The sequence below is a fragment of the Neolamprologus brichardi genome, chromosome 10 (assembly GCF_056152115.1).
Source record: "Neolamprologus brichardi isolate AB-2024 chromosome 10, ASM5615211v1, whole genome shotgun sequence".
Lineage (NCBI taxonomy): Eukaryota > Metazoa > Chordata > Actinopteri > Cichliformes > Cichlidae > Neolamprologus > Neolamprologus brichardi.
The window spans coordinates 28,448,043-28,474,004 of NC_142113.1; the positions used below are offsets into that span (position 1 = coordinate 28,448,043).

At 38.5% G+C, this 25,962-nt stretch overlaps 1 protein-coding gene across 1 annotated transcript; it reads left to right on the plus strand.

Moving 5' to 3' along the window:
- Position 1: 1 nt before the first annotated feature.
- On the plus strand, positions 2-25,074 carry mpzl1l (myelin protein zero-like 1 like). The gene is made up of 6 exons (XM_006785112.3): positions 2-157; positions 6,524-6,705; positions 9,598-9,808; positions 12,641-12,770; positions 17,342-17,447; positions 19,959-25,074. Exons 1-6 carry the CDS (start codon positions 85-87, stop codon positions 20,052-20,054), a joined length of 798 nt encoding a protein of 265 aa, XP_006785175.2. The 5' UTR covers positions 2-84; the 3' UTR covers positions 20,055-25,074.
- The last annotated feature ends 888 nt before the right edge of the window (positions 25,075-25,962 follow it).

The following is a 25,962-nucleotide window of genomic DNA, read 5'->3' on the forward strand; positions in this document are numbered from 1 at the left end:
CAGCGAAGAAGAAGAAACCACTAGGACAGTGGAGGGTGGAGGAAAAAAAAAAGCGGAGCAACTACTCCTGTTTACAACCACATAATGGAGTCCAAATGGCCAGATACGATTCGCAAGCGTATATTATTTACTGGATTTACGCTTTGTGTTGTTTTGGGTGAGTGTTGAAGCCCCGCTTGGGTTAAATTTCCATTTGTAAACGTTTGAGTTTGAGTTCATTATTTTAGGTGGGATCTCAGGTTAGCAGGCTAGCAGCGTTTACACCTCTATTCCCAATCCTTTAAGAGTTAACACGCCTTTCTTCAGCCTCGTAAGCGAGAAACTATCTTTAACACGGCCCGGATTTTTTTTTTTTACTGGGATGTGGGATAGAGACTCCACCTTATGTGAGAGACAGTGTTACACAAAATGCAATCTGTTAAATTCACTAAAACCTGAATGGAGATTGGCACAGGATGGTGGCTGCCGCCCCTGGCCGCGTCGTCCTGCGGAAGGTGAAGGTGGGTTCAGGCGTGGAAAGTAGCGATGCTAACCAGCTGTTTAGCTGAAATAAGAGTCCCTGGGTTTTAAGACCCATGCCGATTTGATTTAAATGTCATAGTAAGGCAGGAGATATTGAAAAGTGTGCGCTGTCGTACATGTAACCAAAATTTAAAGTAAAGCCGTTTAAACGCTGATTTCTGAATAGAGCTTTTGTTAGGCGTGTGTCAACGGTATTTACGTGTCACCTGTGAAATGTCGTCTACTAATAGAGCTACCAATCAATTCTTATTTTATTTACATAATCGAACAGCACACTAAGACTGTTTTTAATCTGAATGCAGGTGGACTAGCACAGCATCCAGCCCCCGCGATAACGTCTCATTTCGTCGTTTGCTAACCGTATTTTGACCCAGATAACGAAGTATGTTGGGTACTAAACACTGTGTACTTAAAGGTACACGTAGCTTCACAACGGCAGGGACATGATTTTTGCGCGAAGTTTCGCTTTGGATAGCCAGATTTGCGTCACTATTTATTTATTTATTTTTTTGTTTTTGGCAGGAAGCACAATAGTGGCTTCGTGTTGTAACGACGTGTTACTGCAGCTGCCTGCAAGTTGGTGAGAGGCACGGACTGAAATGACCAGGGGCCCTCTATCTATTCAGGCACAGGGTATATGTGCCCTCGCAAAGCACACAGTTTGGTCGCATAGTAATATAAAAAGCTGTGAACTACAGCACGAACTTGCATTCATTACTTTGGCTAAGCCGTTTTGTGCTATACATTTAGCAGCTCAAAATGTGCATCTTAAGAAGGAAAACATACACTTTAATCTAATTTATCTGTAGTTAATTTTTTTAAACATTTTTAACATCCTGAACATTGGAAAAATTATACTTGCATACAATGAGTAGTTTTAACAGTATGTGTTAGGAAAGTGTTGACTGTAAACCACAATTTAGTATCTTTCATTTTTTTTTTATACCAGAGAGGAGTTGTAGTAGTTGATCCTTAAGAAAACAAATGTGTATACTTCATCCAGGTCTGAATGTTAAAGTATCAGTTTTTCTCTCAAGATAGTTCTTATTTGGAGAAAGCAAGACCAAACAGTGTGGAGCTGAGGGGGATGTTGTTTGGGGTTTAACTGATTTAAGAAAATGCACTGTCAACATTTCACATGACGAGACAGTTTAAAACAGGTTTTTATGATCAGCAGGTTTCATGGGAATTTAGATCTGTGATGTGGGTGTAGCAAAACTAAATAAATGTGAAAAGCATATAAATGAGAAATGACATAAGACCTAAAATTGAATCTTATGGTGTACCATAAGTTGCATATTCTTATTAGATAGTTTTTTGGGGGGATTTTTTCTAAGAGATAAAAATGAAACCAAGTGGTTTGTTCCTGATCCCAACCCATCTATTAAAATCCTAGAATCTGTTGTATCGAAAACTGCTCTTATGTCTAAAAAGATATAGTGGCCTTTTATGTTGTTTAAAAGAAGGTGTTTGGTTACCTCGAGGAACCTCTTTTCTGTGCTGTGTAGAGCTCAAAAACCCTATTGAAATTTCTCCAAACTGCCATTTAGGCACACAAATGCTAAAGTGGATTAAAACCACTGTTTCTTAAACTTTTGATGAAGGATGAAGAACTGAATGATTGTATCTAACAGTTAACATCACTGAGACAGCACCTAGGGTTTTAGGATCACCAGGTCTCACGGATATATCTTAATGTTGTTGGTGTTGCATTGAAAGAAGAAGTAATAAGAATAAGTAAATGTTGCAGTGAAACTTAATTAAAGTGATCAGCTGGAAGCATTAAAAACAGAAAATACCATAGGACCTAAAATTGAACCTTGTGGTACACCACAGTTAATGTGAGCTGCAGATGTGTGAAGCTTTTCAAAAGAACTGAATTTCTGTAATTTGTGATTAAAAATGGTAGTTACGAAATTGGTCCGAAGTTATTAAGAACTGAAGGATTAAGATTTAGTTTGTTTAAAAGATGCTCGACCACACTATATTGAAACGGCAGCTTTTAGGATGACTAGGTCAAAGTATGTCTTTAATGCTGGTGTACAACTGAAAGAAGAAGTTCTAGGTTCACAAATAGAAAATTACACCACCTAAAAATTGAACCTTGTGGTAAAGCACAGAAAGTATGAAGTGCAGATTATGGAGAGCAACCTTTTTAAAAAAGATAAATTCTAAACTCAAGCACTAGCAGGTTATCTTCTGCATAATCCAGCTGATTTTTTTCTTTTTTAAGTTTAGCTTAGTGGTTTTTTTCACTTCAAATTACATTTAAATCTTCGGTAGATCACTCGGCTTTTACAGGCTCAACATGATCTGGCATTTTAGAAAGGATGTGCATGAAATTGCAAATTAGCCGACTCAGCAGTTGACAGTCACTTTATTTGATTTTGGACAGGATGTTTCTGTGAAGTGAGATTAAGAGCAGAAATCACAAACAGTTTTGCCAACCTTAAAAACAACTTTTAAAACTGAAATTTGAAGACGGAAAACAGTGTTCTGCTTTGAATCACAGACTGATATCATCTGACAAATACTTCCTTCCTTTTTATAGATTATTGTGAGATTGCCTCAGCAGTGTGCTGACTATATGCTGCTCTAAGAGTTGCTTTTGCTTCTGTTTTTGAAGCACGGTGTTTCCCCGAGTCTAAATCTGTTGGTGTTCATTAAACAGACTTGGATCTAATGTCTGCAAGAGGCCGAGGCTACTTATTGCTCTGTTGCTTTTATACCTTGGCCTGCTAGCTCTTCTGATTACAAGCTGTGGAAGTCACGTATCTCTGTTTGCTAATACTTGTGTGGCTCGATTTGTATATTCATAGTTGTATCAAAACCTTTCAAGGTGGCAAAAAGGTGAATGTACTGCCAAACATTTCCTACTCACAGCTGCTATGGTCAGGCTATTAATCATCATGCTGTGCAGTCAGTGTTTGACATTTATCACACAGCCTTTTAAAGAACATTTGTCTCCAATGTGTCCAGTATTGCACTGCAGTCTTGTTTCTACAATTTATAGTGTCAAAAATGGTTCTGATTTGGTGTTCAAGGTTGTGCAGTTAGTCAGGGTCACATTTGGGTATCTATTTTCTCAGCTATAAGAACAATCAGATTGAGTATCACATTACCTGATGCAGGTTGCCATTTTAACTTGAACTTAACAGATAATCTAATCTGGTCTGAGCAATTTAGGGTTAAAATTGGCACCAGGTGCGACATTTTCACCAAATCATTCTAATAATTATGATCACAGTAAAAAGTGCTGGTGTTGTAAATGCTGGAAAAACTTTTCATTAGCTCTGTGTTCATCGGTCTCTAAGCAGTCACACAGGCCTAGAGAACAGTTGGCAATAATCTGGCAACCAACCATTTGCTTGGGAAAAATGTGTTTTCTGCAATTGGTTGCTGGAGGTTGAAATCAATCACAAAGCAGGTGTTGCAACAGAAATTTCCCTGTGGTTGCACCTGGTCGCTAGCAGATTGCCACAGTCACCGACAGGTCGATGAGTTACACGTAAGTCATCGACCTGTGTGCAAATATTTGCCAGCTACTAGCTGAGCGCTAGTATGACTTGAGAAAGTGCAACCCAAAGCCGGAAATGGTGAACATTGACTTAAAAAAAACAGAAAAACAAAGTAGTGCCTTATTGCCGTAGTCATTTCAAAAGATGGAACTTTTTGCCGTGTAGTTTCACTATTTCTCAGAGGGTATTCTTGGCGAGTGTTTGCAGACAAGTCTGCTTACCAACCACTCACCTGCTGGTTGGTTATTATACCTTTTGGTGCTGGCCTTGCACCTTTTTTTAGGGGGGGGTTATCTGCTGTGTTACGCTGCGGCCACTGCAGCTAGGTTGAAGACACAAGTGTACGATTGTGTCGGTTTTTATTGTAGTCCAGTACAAGAGCTTGGAGATGTACATATATACAGAGGGAGATGTTACAACTGTGGAAAAACCTTGCAAAAGAACACTCGGCAAAGTCTTGCGGACCTACGTTTACACCAGAAAATCTCTGAAAATTAATCAATCTTTTTGTAGGATGTTTATGGCTCAAAATCTGTGAAACTTCAGTCTCTTTATTTGCAGCTTCAGTGCTGCGTTTTACAGTTTAAAAATTTTTTTTTTTATATGTCTTTGTCTTATATCTTTATCTTTGTTCCTTTGATAATGTCTAAACGAAGCAGGCTCTGTCACAAGAGTCATGTGACTCTTGTGACAGAGCCTGAAGCAGGAAGCCTGGTTTAGCAGAGACAGCTGATAATCACCATTGTGATACCTGTTAGGTTGTTTCTGAGCAGAGAAAGCCCGTGTTGCTCAGTTGTACGTCTCTCTTTACACTATGCACAACATCAAACACCAAGTTGCCTTTGATGCAGCCATAAATATGGGATTTGAGGATTGTGGATAAATGAGCAGAGCTGTAAAACCATCCGTCTGTTTTTCCAGTTACATAAAAATAGTTTGAGTAATCTTACAGGTGGCTGGATAAGATACTACCTCTTTCCACGTCTCTCACAAACTGAAGTCGGACTAAACTCTGTGTCAGGCTTGTCTCGCTGCCTGTGACCTCACTTCAGTTGTTTATTTAGTGCTCTGACTCATACATATGTGTTTTCCCACACAGAGGCCAGCTAAGAGCAAGCAAGAAGTACTAAAACAACATCCAGCTCTACAGGACAAGCATGAAGAAGTTTAGAAGGGTTCAAAGATCAGTGGCATGAATGTGTTAGACCGTAATTTATGATTTTGGGGCATGCTCACAGTAATCGTTATTACCACTGCAGGGTTTGGACAAAATCTTTTTAATTAGGGACACTTGAATAAGTAATTCAGTGAAATTAAAATTTAATAGGGATACATGTTTGTTTGTGTTGTGCCCTTTGTGTTGGGGGAAGCAAAATAAATATTAATTTAAAAAACAAACAAACCCCTCAGCTCAGCACAGGTTTATTCAGGTTTAAGTATTTAAGAATATTAAGAATATGTTTGGCTGACGAAGTTGTCCGCCCTGTTTGATCGATGGTGCCATCTGCGCTAATACCAATCTAAGTTTTTACATATATATGTGTCATGATGCCAGAGAAGTTATTTTAACTTCAAACAAAGCAAAGTATTTTACAAACTGTGAAAGAAAACATTTCCTGCTAGAAGTGGTAACAACACTTAATTCACTACTTAAGAAAAAAACACACTGGAGTAAAACCAGGCCGCAAAGGATGAGAAAACTAAAATGCACGACTCAGCTGAGCACTCCCTAGCTGGACTCCAAATGACAGGAAAAGCAAACAGAGGATTAAAATTACTGATGCAGATGGTAACGAGAATAAGAATAATAATGATTAAAAAAAAAACAATCCAAGATATGTAACAAACAACTAATTCAAAAGCCCTTGTGCATGCACAAATAGTGTGCTGGAGTTGCATTTAATTGCTTTTTGTGGAATTTTATGTGACAATATTGTGCAGCTGCTGAAGAGTTACAAGGTTAAGTTTTATCAAAGTGTTAAGCAGGTACGTTATATTTCTGCTTAAATGTTTGACCACCTGGGATAGTTTTAGCAATACTGCTGCTCTATAATGTTGCTGGTGAATGATGAAAAATGCCTCTTGTTTTGTTTACCTTAATAAAGGAGGCTTTCTGCAAGCGACAGTTACGGAGTTCCTAAAAACTAAAAAAATATGATGTAATTCTAAGGTGCATTGACCACACTAACTCGTGTGGAGAGATTTTGTCCCTTTTTATTAATACTGTGGGACTGCACCAAGCGTCCGATTATTAACTGATGATTAACAAGGCTATTACAGTTAACTAAAACTAAACGTAAAAATTACTTATGAAAAAAAATAATAATTAAAACTAACTAAAACCATTTTGGGATCTTGGAAGACTAACTACAGAATAAACCAATAGCCTTTCTGGATTGTAACCTGCTGTCCGTGGTGTTGGTTTAGCCCTGAACCCTTGCTGCTTTGTGTGCTTACACTTGTTGTTTTGTGTTCATAAACAGTCACAAGACCCACGTCTGCGATCGAGATACACGCTGATCCTGAGGTGATAGTACAGAACGGTACCACGGGGATTCTTCGATGCTCCTTTAAGTCCAGCGAAGTGGTCAGCTCGGCCACCACGGTGACCTGGAACTTTCAGTCGAGTCATCCCGACAGTCATTTCTACAAATCTCCATACGTGGTAAGTCCCCGCTGGTTGTGTCCGCTCTGGGAAGATTTCCCACAGTTTTTAAGGATGTTTTCCTGCGATTGTTTTATCTGTTGTGACACAAGAAGAACGGATTCGGCTGTTCCCTGAGGGATGGGTGAGAGCACATTGTTATGATTTGGTTTCAGTAGGCTTTCAGTTTAAGCGCCAGCCTTTTTCTTTCTTTTTTTTTTCCCTAAAAATATATCAAGTACAGTTATACTCTCTCCATGTACTGTCTTTACATATCTACATATTTATTTTTATCTAATTTTTCCGTTTGCTTTCATCTGTTCATGTTCTGCTGCTATCTTGCTTGAGCATCGTAATTGGATCCCGTGGTATGCTTTCATTTTTCTCTTTAGTTCTTATAGCACTTTGTCGACTTAAATCTCTTTGTAGACTTTAGTTTTCAGCTACAGATTTTTCCTACAGTGTTATTTATTACTGCTGAGAATTGACTTGTGGTGATTAGCTTGAACTTATTAGTGTATATTCCTCTAAAACTCTTAAACAGCTAAAAAAAAAAGAAAAGAAAGAGGGACGATTGTGTGGATCATGTCCTATCTACAAAGGCGTTTTGTTTACAGTCCAGTCGGGCTGGGCGGGGCATGTCTGTCTGCTGTGATCTGACTCATGCATATATAATGACATAGCTGAAGGGCCTTTAATTTGCAGAGCAGTCATGGCAGAACACATACACGCAGTCTACACTTGGAGCATGTTGTAACATCGAGCTGTGTATCTTAAAACATCAATCTCTCTGACGTTTCAGACCCATCATTTGCAGAATAAATACTTCTCTTCCTAGAGAAATGATGCTTGTCCAAAAAAAACACCAAAAAGCTAAGATAAGGGAAAGCTGCTGAGTGAAGGAAAAAGGCTGTGCAGCAGTAATGGTCTTTCTAGTACCTCAGATATTCTGTGATTAATCCAAATGTCAAAATTGTCCAACACACTAAGCAACTGTTGTCATTGGAGATGGCAGGATACCAAAAATCTGTAGTTGGTGCATGCGTTTCAAATTCTACGCATTTCAGTACAAAAAAAAAAAAACTAATCAAGAGTGACCTACTTTGCCTGTAAACATCTGCAGGGCCGTGTTTGAGCTGCCTAGACAGGTTTGAGATGTTCCCTCCTTTTGTTTAAGACATTGTGCAGTGAAAGAGGTTCAAAGTTGGCTGGAGACTCAAACTTGACATTAGTGAGCAGCTAGGAAAACAAAGGGGACATGCAGGAAACGGTCCAGGGCGTCAACCAATACAATTTTAAATTTAATTAGGCTGCATTAGATTTGGCTTTCGGTGATTTATAAAAACAAAATTGCTGGGATAACATGATCATTTTCTTGCTTTCATTTTGACTGCAAAGGAGAGCCTTTAATCATCGACTTCCATCCAGAGAAGAAGTTGTCAATCAGTACTGCCTAATGTTGCATTACTAACCCTTAAAAAATCTGAAATGAGCTGCAAGACAAATTGAAGCTACAGTTACAGTAACACAGATTTCACCATTACTGATTGGTACAAATAATTACATTACAAGTTATTTAGTAGTTTAATGTTGGATTTTAATTACATTAATGCTATTTTTTGTTGCATTTATGTTTATAAAACTACAAGAATGAAACCGGTTTACTGCTTTAATTATTACTAATAAAACTGAATAATTGTTAGCATATTTAATCCTTCTTTATAGTTTGATAACAATATGAAAGCCACTTCAAGTTCTGTCTGTTTTTCTACAAAAGAATCAAATTATCTGACATCAACTTTGAGAGAATTCTTTATTTATTTATTGTTGTGTTAATTTTTGAAGGTAAAGAAAAAAACCTCAGCCATAATAAAGAAAAGGAAAACGGCAAAACAAAATTTGGGATTGCAGTAAAGAAGAAAATCTAGTTGAGTTGTGGCAAAAAAAGCCTTGTTTTTGTATGATGTGTCATGTCATCGTGACTGAGCCAAAGCCAAAGACCACAGAAACAAATGACAGAGGAAAAACTGCCGTCTATGTTATAATCGTAGTAGTAGCAGCAGTAAGTTCAGTATCATCATACAATTCACATACATGATGCTTGATGTCCTGTTCCATTTAGCACAGTGTGGCTGCAGTGAAGACTGTTCAGTGTGTAGGTGTCTTATGACAGCTGTTGTTCCTGTATACAGGAATATTAGTCACAGCCAGGAAACCAGTTTGCTTGACCTCTTTGTTTACTAAATTATGGAAATATTTATCTATTAATTTATCTATGTCAAATATAAGAACAATATCGCTGCAGTGTCTGCAGTGTCCAAAAAAAAAAAGTCATTTTATTTAGCACATATGAACACCTCAGATGTTGACCAAAGTGCTGGACGATGAGTGAAACCCAATACAAAAAATAAAAGGACAAAAGAAGAATAAAAATCATAATTTTAATAAATACAAAAAGAGTACAAATATAAAACGATGGTAAGAAAGCGGTAAATATTAGAGATTTTTGTTCAAGTAATTGTCAAAAGAATGTATTATTATTGTTTTTAGTACCTGGAGATTTGTTGTTTTTTTTGTTTTTTTTAATTATTGTACACTTTATTGCATTTGGTCTAAATGTCTGTTCTTTTACTTAATCTGGCATTACTGTACTCTTATACATTTTGTTTAATAGTAAAAGTCCATGTTACAGTATTGCTTGGTCTGTTTTTTGCCATTCGAAAACAAACACATTTAATCACATTGAGGGGAGAAAAATGTGGGATTGTTTGATCAATAAAATCAGGTCATTTTAGCCCGTTGCTCGGTGGTTGCTAGAGAACACGGCTGATCTAGATGAGAACCTTCAGGGGTCGGAGATGTCCCCATTTATACATGAGTACATTTTCACCAGCATTTCCTTCCTTTTTGTAGATTTTCTACTTTACAAGTGGGAGAGGATTCCCAGGGTCAGACGAGTTCAAAGACCGCGTGCAGTTTATCGGGGACATCAACAAGAGGGACGTCTCGATACAGCTGAGCCCGACTTATTTCAGCGACAACGGCACGTTTTTCTGTGACGTGAAGAACCCCCCAGATGTGACGGGGACGCAGGCTCGAACCGAGCTCAGGGTCGTGCTGAAAGGTGAGTTTTTGTCAGATTTACATTGAAATTAATGCACCAGAGTTAAATGTTGGAAATGTAGAAAATTTAAAAAAGAAAAATCAGTGACAGGTTGAGTTAGTGTGGCTGGGAAAGATGGCTTTCTAAATGCCTCCTGCTACTCTGCGGCCTTGACCACACACTCGTCAGTTCTTTTCACCCACTCAGCAGGGCTCTGCTCACACACATGCTGATTGGATGGCGAGAAAACACAGTGTAGCACAGTGTGAGCCTCTGCGCACTATCGCTTGTGTTTCCAGGCAAAGAGGAGACTTTTCTGTTTCACTAGCCGATCAAACATGATGGACTGGATCGTGGCCATCTTAACCACAGTGTGTCGATTGCACCACCTGTAACAAGTTAAATCCTGGACTACTTAATGGTTTATCTAGGAATGCTGTTGCGACATGCTTTTGCAGTTCAAACCGGATTAATTGCAAACTTTCTTTGAATCTCCTGTTAGGCATCTGTAAACATTAGATCCATATCGCCCAAATTCAAAAGATAAATGCGAAAGACTGTCAAGAATAAAAGTGCTACTCTGCCTGCTGGCACTAAACAACACACAGTGAAGTATTTAGCTGCAAAAATGCTTTTCTTTTTTCTTATGGGCTCACATTTATTCCCTCGCATGCCCTAAAAAAAATTGCTTATTACACGTTAAAATTGAGCATTATGTTACAGTGTTGCGTGTTCATATTAGATGTGGGTAAAGTTATGATTAATTTAAAAAACAACAACGGAAAAACAACGTTTGGTGACAAGCTCGTTAGAGATTTATTGATGCCATCCTGTTACAGGAAAAGGACGTTACCTTTGGTCTTTTGTGAGAGCAGGTTTCCACTTGCATTGGCATTTTTGTGCATTGCAAAAAGGGGCACGCATACTGTTTTTATATGCTGTGTGAGTGATAGACTAAACCCTTTCACTATGTCTCTCGACAGATATTTGTGTTATTCTCTCTCATATTCCTGATCAGACTGATTTGTAAAGTTGCAGTTGCCAATCAGGAATGAAAAATGCAATCATTTTCTGGCTTTACCCCATAATTCACCAGGTTTTTGAGGCCCTTCACGCAACTTTAAATCACACCAGGAGTGTTTTAGCCTCTAGTCTGCATGGCGCCTTTTATGGACTGCTCAAATCACAGAATTTTGACCACAAGAACTGTGATTTCATCACCGAGTGGGTGTGACCACTCTGTTCCCTGCCAGAGAGATAGTATTTCGGTAACTGGGCAACAAACATTATCCATATATCCCCGAAAGCAGCAACAGGTCCTGTCTAATAAACTGCATGTACCTCAGTATATCTCTGAATCTTGTTCTGACTAGGTCTGTCAGCCAGGGTTCACATTGTAGTAATCTGAGGTGGAAAATTGCACTAAAATAAAAGCCTTTGATGTTGCATATACAATTTTCCATTATCTTTGCCACATCAATGGGCCAAATCCTGTAAAAGAAAAACAAAAGGAAAAGAGAGGAAACTATAAAAAGTTGTAGGAGAAGTAGATTAGACGCACATTTTTATGATTAAAATGATCACAACTGTCATAGCTGAGGTCATAAATGACTCCATTTGATCAGTTGAAGGTGAAATTCATTAAAGGTACAAAATAAACACATCGAAAAGCATCAGTTAATGAGAAAAATGCAAGCTATTCAAGCGCATACGGCAAATCGCTGCACAACCACTGTTTGTGTTCCCTCAGCTGAAGGCCACATGTGCATGTGATGGCTTGTCTGCTTTACATGTGGCTGCACCTCTTCGCAGGTTGAGGTTTTTCTTTGTACCAAACATCTGTATCTAGGAAGCAATAAAGAGTTTAAATAGAGCATGTGTGTTGTACTCGACTATGTTTTAGCCGCAGTTTCTTTTGGCTCTCACAATGAGCTGCCTTGGTATTGTTCCAGCTTTTGTTGCTCAGCTTTCAGTGATACGCCCAGCTGTGTTCTTGGTTTCCAGGCCCGAGGGTTCAAGTTTTGTGCTTTATTTATGGTAGCATAACTGTATTTATACATGATGAAGGAACAGAGTCAGCCTTGTGCTCACAATCCTATTTTTGTATTCTGAAATCCACTTTTTACTTTAAAATGATTATATATATACATATATTCACACAATTCTGTTTATCTTCACACGCTTTGGCTCTAACAAAGAGCTGACTTAGTGCCTTAGAGCTTTTAATACTACTGGATACTCAGGTTTAAGCACCACTCCCATCTGTGATGTTAATTTCCAGGAATGGGGTTTAAAAGTGTTTTATTTATAGTAGCGTAGCTTTATTTACAGTGACTGTGGGTCTTTCACATGAAGTCTAATTTGTTTTAGTTTGGAGGACATTCTGAAATCCATTATCAAACTAAGTAAGATGAAACTCTTTTTGTTGTGTTTGTGTGTAATATCAGTACATTTCACAATCTTGGGCAGTTTTGTCATAATCTGTGAGTAATTAGTCCAACATTTTTGGAAACTCTGGACCACTTTAAAACATTACAAAATAGTCTGTTAGTTGACTCAAGACTTTTGCACAGTCCCGCAGAGCTGTTGGCCCTGCGCGTCGAAAGAAGCCAGTTGAGATGTTTCGGGTATTTGGTTAGGATGGCTCCTGGGTGCCTCCCAAGCATGCCCGACTGGGAGGAGACCCTGGGGTAGACCCAGTACCCGCTAGTGAGATGCCCTGAGAAAGCCTCAGAATCCCCCAGGATGAAATGTTAGGTGTGGCTGGGAATGTCTGGAATATCATGGATGTGTGGACTGACCTTGAATGTTCTTCATTGTGTGTTTTGTTTTTTTTTGTTTTTTTCCCCCCAGAGTCTTATTCGCAGAACAACACTACGTTTATAGTTGCAGGAGTTTGTGGTGCTTTATTGGTGCTTGTGCTGATTGCTGTGGCGGCCTGCATTGTCATGAGGGTACTTCACAACCGCCATGATTACGAAGGGTAAGTGAGCCATTCAACTTTACGCTGTTCCAGATTACCGATGACCTCAGCTACAGTGAAGCTGCAAAATTTTCAAAAGTTTAAAAACTATATTCAGGACCTAAAAGTAGCTTCACTCTCAACGCCAACGTTATGCAGTTATAAGCTGAACGCACATTTAATAAATGTAACACATATGTACACGTGATAAAACAACTATTTGGTGATGCACTCATATATATCCAGACATAGTCGCAGTCAAACTCTTGTTAGTTTACTTATTTTTGTTCTTAGCAGCTTTAAGCTCCATATTTATATTATAGATATAAAAATATAAAGATACATCATGAAGAGCAATAAAGTTTTTGAAGTTGGTAAATACTGAATACTACAATTATATGATTTACACCTTTATATCTGTACTAGTAGTTTCACTATAAGTGTGACACTATCATTATATTTAAGTATGAAATATTGATCTTGTGTGAGTGATGCACACGTGATAATGATGTACATTTTTCTGACTCGCCAACTCTTAGATTTCAGTATAATTAATTAATTTCGTTCTCAACGTGACTCAGTTACTGCAGTTACTTTTTTCAGTTTTCTACAGAAAGTAGTTAATAGTGAATTTTGTGTGTTATTTAGTTACCGTTATAAACCCAGATCCATGCAGGGTCTGCAGCTGTTCATAAATACAGTTTAGACAGTATTAAAGTTTAACATTTCTAAAAGATTTGAGAATATTTTGTCTTGTGTGCCACAGACAGTGGTTTCACCTGTAAAATCCTTTATATCTACAGCTGTATGAGATGTTTTAAATCCATAAAGTAAGTGCTTCATCTGCACATCCTGTAAAAATGACCTGTAACAATAATGATAAACAGCAAGGGGTATTTTAATTGATAGCTAGCAATGAGAATATGTTAACGTTAATCTCCCGTGAATACAGAAAAATACCCCCACTGACTGACTGAATTATAATTGGGTTGTTTTCTTTGGTTATTTGTGTCTGTTGATAGTAACTTTACCTGATTTGTTTGATGTTTAATGCTCACTTTATGTGTTAATTATACTGATGTGAAAATTATACTTGATGTTGTTAAAATGAAAGGTAAGTTAAACAGATGATACTGGTTTCCTGAATCAATGTTTTGTTTTCAGTAATATTTCACTTGAGAGGTTGTTTTTTTCCCATTAGACCGGTAACCCTCTGTATAGCTCTAACACTTTACAGTATCTGGTGTTTGGTGGGTACTAATTATTAACACGTTTGTTTATAAAAAAGTGTCCACTCCAGACTTTGCATGCCTGAGGTATTTTTGACCACGTCTACCTCGCATGCCATAGAAACTCTTTCTTCATCTGAGGTATAAACAAAAGAGCCACAAATCTGAGAGACGTCCCTCTTGTCCATCAGGAAGGTGTCAATGAGAGGCCAGGTCTGATATGCTGTCTTTTGAGAATCGGCCCACATTTTTAAAAGGTTGTAAAGCAGAAGCTGCACTCGCTGAGAGGTCTCTCTTGTCAATGCAGCTACAAATTTCTTGTTGATAGTTTTGTGCTCAACCTTGAATTGTGGAGCCATGCCAGTGCTAATGCTTTGTGTGGAAACAGTTGTACTTCAGGCACCAGCACTGGCTTCTCACTGAGTAAGAAAGAAAAATCGGGCACCTTCTGCTTGGCTGCTGAGTGGGTTGAGCCTGTGAGCTGAGCTAACAGGGATCTGTGGGGTGGCTGTTTTCACTGGTGCCAGTCATTTTTTTCCCTCCATTAAATTGTATTAACACCACTAACTTCACAGCAACACCTTCTACAAGCATGTTGAGCTTGTTGCCATTTAATCTACGCATTGTCGTTTAATGCATTTATACGTAATTAAGTAACCTGGTTACAGTCAATGTCTCCTTTAGGCAGATTTACTCTTTAGAACAGTTTAATGTTTAATGTTAGACAGAATTAATGTAGAGCCATTAACCTGCTATGATACCTACACTAACCTATCCGATCATCCTGACCCTCATTTACATAGAATAAAGAATACTTTTAATTAATTACCGATGTACGTAACATATATTAGCTGAGAAGATAAAACTTTAATTCTTTAATTCACTTTTTTGACTATTTTATTTTTATAGGCAGCACAGTGGCACGGTGGTTAGAACTGTTGCCGCACAGCAAGAAGGTCCTGAGTTCAATTCCAACATCAGGCCGGGGTCTCTCTGTGTGGAGTTTGCATGTTCTCCCCGTGTTTGTGTGGGTTCCCTCCGGGTACTCCGGCTTCCTCCCACCGTCCAAAGACATGCAGCTTGTGGGGATAGGTTAATTGGATAATCCAAATTGCCATTAGGTGTGAATGTGCGAGTGAATGTGAGCGTGAATGGTTGTCTGTCCCTGTGTGTTGGCCCTGCGACAGACTGGCGACCTGTCCAGGGTGTACCCCGCCTCTCGCCCTATTACAGCTGGGATAGGCTCCAGCGCCCCCCGCGACCCTGAAAAGGAGAAGCGGAAGCGAATGGATGGATGGATGACTATTTTATAAATAGGACAAGCTAGAGGCAGCCTAGTCTCCAGGCCGATGGAAACCATTTAAACATGTAACCAGGTTATTTAACTGTGTAGAACTTTTATCCATCGTTTGCCACTAACATACAAAACTAAACGGTGTCTTTCTCATCTGCTTCAGTGACACTAACCCATCGTCATCAGCTTTTTTTCTCCCATGAAACATGTTTATTTGACAACAGTATTTGCAGATTTTCTTTTTTTTGCCAGTGTTCAGTCATCTTAATGGGCCGAAACATTGGCCTCTCATTGTTCATTTAGCATTCATGTTGTTATTTTCAGGTAAACTGCCTCTCTCCCTGTTGCCTTTACTAGAGTTGCACTGATTGGCTGCTTGACTTAAAAGATTTACAACCCCTAGACTGAGAAATTAAATTGGATCAAATAAGTATTGATTCAAGCACAAACGGATTGGCATTTTATTGTTTTGTCTGTTTTATATGTTATAAGTAAAATTAAAATTGAATACATTTGTTGAAAGGTTTGCTTGAGCTACTGATTAAACTCAAAAATATTTGGTTTACTCTTCATACTGAGGAAGAAATAATAAAACTTAGTATAAACATTTAGATTTATAATCTCTTGTTGATGTATTAACTGATCAATCAGTCTTTGCGTTTATGTGATTAACTGTCATTAATTAAGATATCATTACAATAGAAGAGCATCTAATGACTGGTTATGTTATGTTTGCACTAACTTTTTGTAAAAGTATTATTAATTACTAATATTTATCCATAATTTAGATGAGCATATACTCTAAATCAAGTAATTCAGATGCAGTACAGTAAGATAAACAATGGAGAATGTTAATAAACTTTATTGGGTTAATTTCCATTGTTGTACTTCTGCTCTACATATTAAAACAGTTGAATCAGTGGCTGTATTTGTTGCCCTGCTCATTACATTACATTCAGCAATACTGGTAGTTTTAGTGTTGAATGTTGGAAAATAGTAAATGTTTGTACAGTTTTCTAGAGCCAAAGCACAGACCTTCAGATTTCTAGATAACAGTTTTAATTAGTTAAATAAAAAATTTATTTTATTGAGCCAAGAACCTAATCCGTAAGCTCTCAAATGGAATAAATTCAGTATCAGAGAAATCACCAGGCTTCCCATTCAGATTATAAACCACATATTACAAATGATAATGTAATATAAGATCTCCCACATGGTCACACTGGGGAAAACTGGTCGGAGATGTGCAATGACCCAAATTATTGCAGCTGTGTGCAGTGTCTTGTTGACCTCCTGGAAAGAGATTTGCAAAGACACTAGTTGGACTCATCAGTGCAAACTTACTTTGCTTGATTGCGATGGGTTGGCAAGCGGTCTGCATTTATAAACTAGATGACAGTAATTTGCAAACCTTTGCTAATCTGCTTGAAAGCAACTGCAGTCTGTTTGAGTCGGATCACAGTTGTTTGGAGACCAGTTCTCCTACAGATGAGCTGTGCAGTTGGCTTGTGACTGTAATTGTCCCAACTGCTTGCAGCTGGTTCAATGCAATCACTAAGCAACTACGAATATTTTTGTAGTCAAATTTTCAGTCCTGTTTTTTCATACTAGTGTGACTGAGCCACAATTATTACCTTGTTGTTGTTGTAAAAAAAATTCAAAACCGAAAAGGGAAAAAATGCAACTGTCACATAGATAAAACTAAAACAGCTAAACTGTTATGGGTGGAGATGAGGTTTATCTATAAAATTAAAGAAGCTAAATTATATTACACTATGAATTAAGTACAAAATTATAAACTGTAACCTTTGTGCTAAAGAATCAGTCATAAAAATATTCATCAAAATATCTTAATTTGGATTTTATTTGATTGCAAATGTGCTTCCAAAATTGCAGACCCACCAATCTGATATGGTCTGAATCCCATCGGTGCACCTCCAGTCGGCGCTTAGCTGCTGCGTTTCATGTTCTCATGTCTCATGATTTTGTTTTTGTCTTGTCCATTATTTGTGTTCGTCTCACTTTGACTGTGCACCAATGATTGCTCGACTCCGTTACACCTAAACTAGCTGTACGTCCTTGGAAAGCGTGAACTCTCAGGCTCCGCAGCCTCGAAAGAAGGTGGAGTCCAGAGTGGAGGGCTCCAGATCTACCAGTCCCTCGGGTCCGCTACAGGTATGAGTTGGGGGACGAAGGGAAGGAGCAAAAAACCAGTGGCTGCCTCTGTTTTACTGGAAGGTGGTGACATTTATGTGGACAACGTATCCAAATACAACTGAAAATAATTTTTTATCCATCTGTAATATTTAGTTCTGATTTTATTTCGTACGTAATCTTATTTTCAGTTGTTTCCATTCATGTTTTTTATTGTTTGGCCAAAAAAACCAACCTAAAAAAGGGGGGGAATATTAAGAAGAAATGAATAAGAAAAAAATAAATAAAAAAATAATAATGGATTGGATTTATATAGCGCTTTTCGGGACCCTCAAAGCGCTTTACAATACCACTATTCATTCACTCTCACATTTACACACTGGTGGAGGCAGCTACAGTTGTAGCCACAGCTGCCCTGGGGCAGACTGACAGAAGTGAGGCTGCCATATCGCGCCATCGGCCCTTCTGGCCAACACCAGTAGGCGGTAGGTGAAGTGTCTTGCCCAAGGACACAACGGCCGAGACTGTCCGAGCCGGGGCTCGAACCGGCAACCTTCCGATTACAAGACGAACTCCCAACTCTTGAGCCACGATCGCCCCAAATGCTATTGTTAGTTTACTTTTTTAGACATCATGAACAGTTATTTATCAGGTGTGGCATTTCTTTTGTTTAGCTAATAGACTGAAAATTTCTGATGTGTTCTCCCTTTACTGATATTTCTCAGATTTACCAGCTGAATAATTGATCTGTTTTAGCAAATCAAACAGTCAACTCACCCTGAGAAATCTTTAGTGGGCTGTCTTAATACAACAGAGAGCAGAACTAATCTTCAAACTTGCGAGTGAATTTTGCTTGAAATGAAACAAAACAACAAATTGGATTTGATTTCTAAAGTGTGAGTGAAAGGCGGCAGAATAATTTAACAAAAACTGAAAAATGTAGATAAAATGGAAAAGTTATTTACAGACTATAGAGCCCCCACCCAGTGGTCACAGTGAGAATTTATTTATTTATTTTTAATCTTAGGACAGATTTTGACTATTTTATTATTTTTAGTGAAGTGTTTCCTCTGAATAATACATGAAGGCGGAAATTTTTTTTTAAATTTCTGCTATATTTAAATGTGAAATCATCAAAATCACTTATCCATGATAATAAGTAATATTAGAAAAATCAGTGTCAAGCACAACTTTTACATTCGTCTTAAGGCCAGCATGTCATCGGTTTTATCCTGATCAACCAACCAACACTCAACAATTTTAGGTTTACTGTCCAAAAAAAAAAATCGTATTTTCTCAGTAATAGTTATGTTTGTTATTATTATTTTTTCTTTTTCTTTTAAAAAGAAGACTAGACTATCCCATACAGACACAGGACTGCTGTTCAGTTTTCAAGTCTCTTAAAGCGTGGGGTGTTTTTGGTTCTGTTTTGGGGGGTTTTCCCTTTAAATTGATGTTTTGATAACTTTTGCTCTACTTTGCAGTACTTTTTTAACCCTCACAATAACGTTTGCATTTCCTGTGACCCGTGCTGAGCCGTTTTTATGATACAGTATCGTGTATTGTGCAGCACACGTTCCCAACTTGCGGCTGCGCGGGCACCGGTCTGCACCATTTATATTTAGAAAGAGAAACAGAGGAGCTGGTTCACCAGCTTTCTCACTGAGAGACGCTGTCACTGTAATTATGACTGCACCCACGGGATGACACAGCTGTCTCTGCGGCTGTAGTCACGGCTGTCACACTCTCACTACACTGTACTGTATAGTCTGCGTGCATTGATGATCCTGTGGCAGTCCTGCACTTTTGTGGTGTATTGGTCACGCTTCTCTTTAGGAAGCTCCCAAGGCTCTAAATCTCAATCACGGCAAGTCTGAACGATTACCATGGCCAGCTGTAGCTTGTCCCTTAAAATCATCTTAAATGCAGTAAGATGAGATAAAATATTCAGCATCTGTCCCAGAAGTTTGGAAACTATTGTATCACAGCTAAAGCCTATTAACCGAGTACAAGTATCAAAACATGAGGTGCTAAAGAGTCTTCCTGTCTTTGTGAGACACATGTTAAATACTTGTATATCGAGTGACACTCCATATTTTGGCAGCGTAATGTTACTATTATCACTATTACTGAATTTAACCAGTGCCAAAGCTGTTAATAGGAGTGGGAAGGAAATGTGGAAAAAACTAATGTAAGCCACTTTTCAGAGACCCTGTAATTGCTAAGTAATTATCCAAATACGGACTAATTATCTAAGCCTTTTTATCTGTGTGTGTGTTGCCCTTACATCTTCACAGCTAAGCACTAATTAAGTCAAACTATAAGAAGCTGTTGTCTCCCAATCAGAAGCTCCACTTACAAAAACAAACAAACAAAAAAAACCACCTAGGTTTCTAACTTTGGGCTTCTTTAATCACCCATGTGCGTAAAGTGATATAAAGGTTGCCGTTTATTATTTGCTTCTGTCTGTATCTACTTGTGTCATTGGCTGACTGTGTTTCTTTCCTGCTCTGCATCTCATTTGTCCTCCAGGGCCCGGTGATATACGCCCAGTTGGATCACTCAGGCAGCAAAAACTCCTTCCATAAGATGGAGCCCGTGGTCTATGCTGACATTCGTAAAAACTGAAGAGGAACCGGGGACCAAATAAAGAAAAAAAAGTAAACAAAAATCCAGTAAAATATGAGACCTCTCTATCAGCTGCTCTTGGGAAGGGTGGGGATATCTCAACAGGGACACAAGTGGTGCAGTTTCTCTCTCTCTCTCTCTCTCTCTCTCTATTTCTCTCTCTTTAAAATTTTGTCCTCTGAAAGCATGATGATATTATACGATAAAGTAATGTCTCCATGTGCTTTGTTGTAAAAATAAAAGAAAAAAAAGCTATGAAAACACTCCAAGTCGATGTTCCACCACTCCGTTACATCAAAACTGTTCTCCAAAAAAAACCAGGGGCACACATAAAAACGAGAAAGCCTTCGGTTATCATTCCAAGTATTATTTGTTTGTTTTGTTTTTGTTCTTGTAGCTTTGTGCCCCTCGTCCCCCATTAAAGGTTTAGCAGGCTGTTGCACCAACTCAACAGTCCTACTTAAGATGCTCACACCTGAACCGAGTGAGCCCCGTTTAATAAAACGAAGCGAAACAAAAAACATTGGTGCGTTAAACTGTTTCTTCCAGAGAGAAGATGACGTTATGAAGCAGATATTTGAACGATACTCTCACTGTTTGTCTTACATCGCCTTATTGATCATGTTCATTGATCACTTCTGCCGAAACTTTGGTGCTTTTTATTGGCCGGTGAGACTGGTCTGAAACTGTACAAACAGCAACATCAGTAAAGATCAAAGAAAATCTACCAACGTCAAAACCTCAAGTTACATCTTTTTGTTAGAAACAGCAGACTGTAGTCGTCACAAAGTTGCACCTGTGCTCTCGTCTGATCCAAACTGTGCCGCATTTAGATCAATGTAAAGAGATGTAGTGTGGTCCAATGTGTGCTCACAGTGTTAAAAGTCCCATTAATGAGCCGGGCAGACGCTCCACCTTTTTATCCTCCTTTGTTTACGGGCTTCTGATCTCTGCGCGTCTCTGTCATCCTGAAAACCCGATTGGTTCATCAACAAGTCAGAGTTCAGACTGCGCAAGTTTTGCCTGTTCTGATGGGTCACTGTGTCACATTACATGATTATAGAGTCATAAAATCTTTCTACACCTGAGACGATGATGGCACTGAGAAGGAGGTGCTTGTAATTTCCAGGAAAAGAAAAAAGGAAACACGTGGAGTCAACTGAAGTGGTGTGTATAACACACTATGACTCACTCCTTCAGATAAAATTTAATTTCTGTTCACAGAGAACAGCTTGTGCAGTGCTTTTGGACAAATTTCATACTTTTTTAAACTCCCGTCTAAACGAGGAAAGAACCCCTGCATTCAGTGATCACTGGAATATTAAAAAGAACGTAATTTGTAGAATTAAAGCACAAAAAAAAATTTGCATCTTTACAAAATGTGAAACTTCAAGCTGCTCAGTCCTGATAGCTAACACAATGATCATACCAGAGGAACAAAAAAGAAAGTACATGTCTCCCAGCATAGTGCTGGTAATACACAGCGTCAGATTTTGTCAGTTATGCCACACTGCATGAGATAAAATGACCAAAGTTTGTGCAATGTGTCATCTCAGATTAGAAAGTAATTAGGGTTAATATGTGTTGCCTGAACTCAAACCCAGTCAAATGAAAAAGGAAAAACACTACTTTGAGTAAAAGGATTAAATCTTTAACAGCAGAAAATTAACTTCTGACTGAAACGGCAACATTTTTTTCTCCTGGTGGAAGTTTAGACGTACTGTGAGTGAGCGGTGACCCTTAAAGCGGACTCGACCTGTACTGTAACTTCTGTCTGTCTGCCTTCATATCTCATCGACTTCGCTAACAGCTGGTGCAACAGTCTGCCGAAGCCACGGCTCCCTCTCCATCGTCTGGCTTTTCCATAGTGATGTTGTTCTGTAGAGGCGAGTGATGTAGATTTTTTTTTGTTGTTGTTGTTGTTTTGTTTTTTTACACCGCCTTCTGTAACTTTGCATGCAGATATAATGACATCTAAAGAATAACTTTGGTACTGCTCGGCTGATTTATTTAATTTTTAAGAGCAGAAGCAGCCGTCTGACGTTGGTGTTACTGTGAATGCTTCACTTCTCTGTAAACTCCCGGCATGTCGTTGTGGTACCGGTAAAGACGCCGCATTTAGATTTTCACCTCAGTGGAAAATTCCGTACGTTTAAGTTTCAGTTGCTGTCACTTATTTTTATTTTTCATTGTCCCAGTTGTGTACAGATAAACACATGGACAATGCAACCCAGGTAGATTTATGTGATTTCTTTGTTTTTATTAAAGAGCCATGGGCAGTTTATTTCTTTATGTTGAAATATGCATGTTAGGTTCAATTGAGGTGAAAGATCTCCTTCCTATGAAAACTGGGAGATGTTATTTTGTGGAACAATACACAGATTTGCATGCAATTTACTAACATAACACACATTATTATGAGACTATCCGTCCTCTTTTTCTTATTTATGCATAATATAAAGCTCTTTGTTTGTCAAACTAATGGGCCAAATATCTAATGCCAACACTTTCCGATTTCAGATGCTTTAAATACATTCCAAAACTTTTGTTTTCTTCCAAAAAGCCAAATTTATGTTGTAATTTCTTTGGTTTTTGTTAACGCGAATATTTGTGTTGCCATCTTGATTCCTTCAGCTTCGTCTTGTGATTCCAAATGCAGTAAAACTCCATGCTGACCAGTGTTTGTATATATTTCTTGCTCCTCGTGTAAGATATAGTGCTGTTATACTGTAACTCATTCCAGTGTGGTATGGCTGTGGATGTCTTTCCTGAGAATGGAAGCGGTTTGCTCGAGAAAGTTGGTGGCATGCTTTGTTTTTCTTACTTAAGTCTTAATTATTTGTCACCAGACACTCTGACATGTGCATAGAGCGCCTGCAAGAAGTATCGCAACACCAGCCGGTTTAAAGGGCTCCGGCTTAAGTTTCTTCAGCCAACAGTCTGAGCAGAAAACACTAATAAATGTGGCTTGATTAAAAAAGCCTTTAAGTCCATGTTTGTTTGGTGCAGAGGTATCCTGCAGAATAATTTGGGTAGGCTTCACATTTGCTCTTAAAGCCTAAATCCTTCAAGCGTCCTTTAGATGTTGAGATCCAGAGGAATTATTCAAGTACGATACTTTTCATTTTATACTGATGAAGCGTCTGTATCTCCTTTATCTGTCTTTTTGCAAAGCCAGAAATTTATCAGCAAGGCTGTAAAGCTCATCAAACGCCTGAAACTAAAATGTGTAACTGGAACCCAACTTTATTGACCTGCTGGGGCCAGTAAATAAAGTTCATTTATTGGAAATGGGGAGGAAATGTTTCCTGTCAGTGTAGCCGTCATTTAATCAGGGTAAAGGCGGCGCTTTGATGTAGAAAATAAGAGGCTCTGCAGAAACGTGGACCTGCGAGGAAGGCTGCCGGTACTGACGATGATTAATCACATAGAACCTGACTTGTAAAAATTTATATTCCCCAACTGGTTGGAGAGTGGTTGCCAGGTGCTGCACGACAGCTGATTGCTTTGGTTGCTATTAGATTGTATGGAAGACACCAACTTGCCTGTAATGCTCACTAAGTATTAGTGCAACTGGTGTTTGGTCTTCAAAGTAAAAGTTGTGCTTTACTTTTGAAAAGTAAGGCACAACTTTTACTTTGAAGGTGAGCCTTCTCCGTTTCCAGTTTCCGTTGCGCTCGTCAGCTTCTGCACCACTTGGCGCGTACTTGTCGAGCATGTGGAGACAGTTTGGTGTTTTCTGTGCAGGCTACCGTTGACCACAGCAACCTGTGAGGTTTTTGGTGCAGCAACCATGTGGCTTTCTGCCACCACCCACAGCCAATGAACAGCCAGTTGGAGATTACCTATTTTTCCCTATTGACCAGCGATTACCAGGGGGTTACTGACCGGTTGTCGGCTTGTCTGCCCTTTGGAATGTGATAAATAATTTTAAAAGGCTGTTGAAAATGAACATGCTGTAATTGTGTGGACTGGATTTAACTTCATCTGTTAGATTTGTGACTAATTGTGATTGTTTTCTTTGACTTTTTAAATCTAGTGAAGTAGTCTGGTTAGTTACCGGGGAAACCCCTGGGTAAAAACAGCCTAACGCAGGCCGACATCCAAGCCTGTGTTTTCAGGACAGATTTGACAACTGTGGTGAAAGAGGGTTTCCACAAGGAAGGAAGTGTTTGTTAGACCTCTTCAGATGTTTCCGTGTCTGCGCTGACACATAAAAGGGAAATTACTCACATGTTTTGTATATTTATCCCAAATTTGTGAAATCCTCTGACACAGCAGTAAAACTTAATGGGTCATAACCAACTTCAGGCTGAAGAAATCCAGGCTTTGCCCGCTTTGACCCGACTGTGGTTGTGACATCACAGCCCACAAGCACCACGATGTCTTCCATCTTTTCCTCTCTGTTTCCTTTTTTTGTTTTTGGGTTGTGTTTTAAAAACACTCTTGTTTGCAGCATGCATTTCAAACCAAAACGAAACATCCGTGTACAAACTGTCAGCTGCTGGTCGCTTTGCTCCTAATTGTGACTCGTTGCAGTGTTTAGTGCCGTTGTAGAAATCGTGATGTAAACTATAAATTATGAAAGATTTCCGATGTGACGGAGCTCGCGCGGTGGCAGCGTTTGGTGTTCTGATTGGACGCGGGTCTTAAAGTGCGTGCTCGGTGTTTATCGATGGTAAATAGTTGTGTGTTATTTGAGAATCGTTTGGTATGTTATGTTGTAAAATCTGCACTATGTCTGGCATAACAAAGACAACAAAATGCCCTGTGATTATTATTATTATTGTTATTTTCATTCGTCCCTGAATGACTTTGGCCTCTTTTTGTTTACCGTCTTTAAAACTGGAATGTTGTACATTTAGTGCCTTTTACATTTCATCAGCTAACTTGAACATCTGCTCAAAATAGAAATAAGATTCATTTATTTTCCTTTTATTGTATGTATTTTTTTATACACATAATATCACCTCTGTATCCACTGTTCAAATTTTATATAAAACTTATTCCTGGCCAACTATCCACGTGTTTCTGTTTATTATTATATTATACTCACAAAACTGTCAGATTTCTCTTCCATTACTTTTTTCCCCATGAATATTATGTATGTTGGTTAATTTTAAACTACTGTGTGTAAATATTGTGCAAAAGTCTTGAGCCACCCCTCATTTCTTTGTTTTGCTTCCATGAAGCCAGACTTTAATATTTTTAAAGTGGTCTTGAGCAATAGTTCACATACCTATGTGAATTTCTTTGGACATTCAGTCCAGTCCTTGCACCTGACCATTTTCACAGGAATGTTTTTTGTTTTTAAGCCACTTAAAACTAATCGGAGTCAGTCAAACATATAAGAAGGCGCCGAACCCAAAGGATGAACCTGTGTTGTCGACACGTAGCTTATCAGCCTGATTTGATCCCATTTCTTTAGCAGAATGTATAAAATATGCCAAAGATAAGAGTAAGAGAGCCATAACATTGTATTTTGGCACCAACAAGATGATTCTTAATAAGCTATTGAATAAAAACTTGGCATATCTTAGGATAAAGTAATGCAACCTTAAAAATTTGAGGAAGTTGATCCATCTACTGTTCACTGACGCCTCATCAGTAATTCTCTCAGTGGAAGTGTGGCTGTCAACAAAGGCTGAGGTATGGCCCATGTTGGGCTCATTACGCAAGAACTGGACTGAAAATCAATAACAGGCTTGATGGGGTCATGAATGTAAATTTGTTTTTTGGTTGAAATTGCAAAAGAATACAGAGGAGGTCAGAAGAGAGGTATCACAGTGAGTGCCTACAGTAGAAGCCGGCATATATTGGCTATATACTGATACATTAGATTAAATGAGAATTTAAAAACTGAAGAAGAGACGTGAGAAGCGTCTTTAACCACATTATGAGTGTTGAT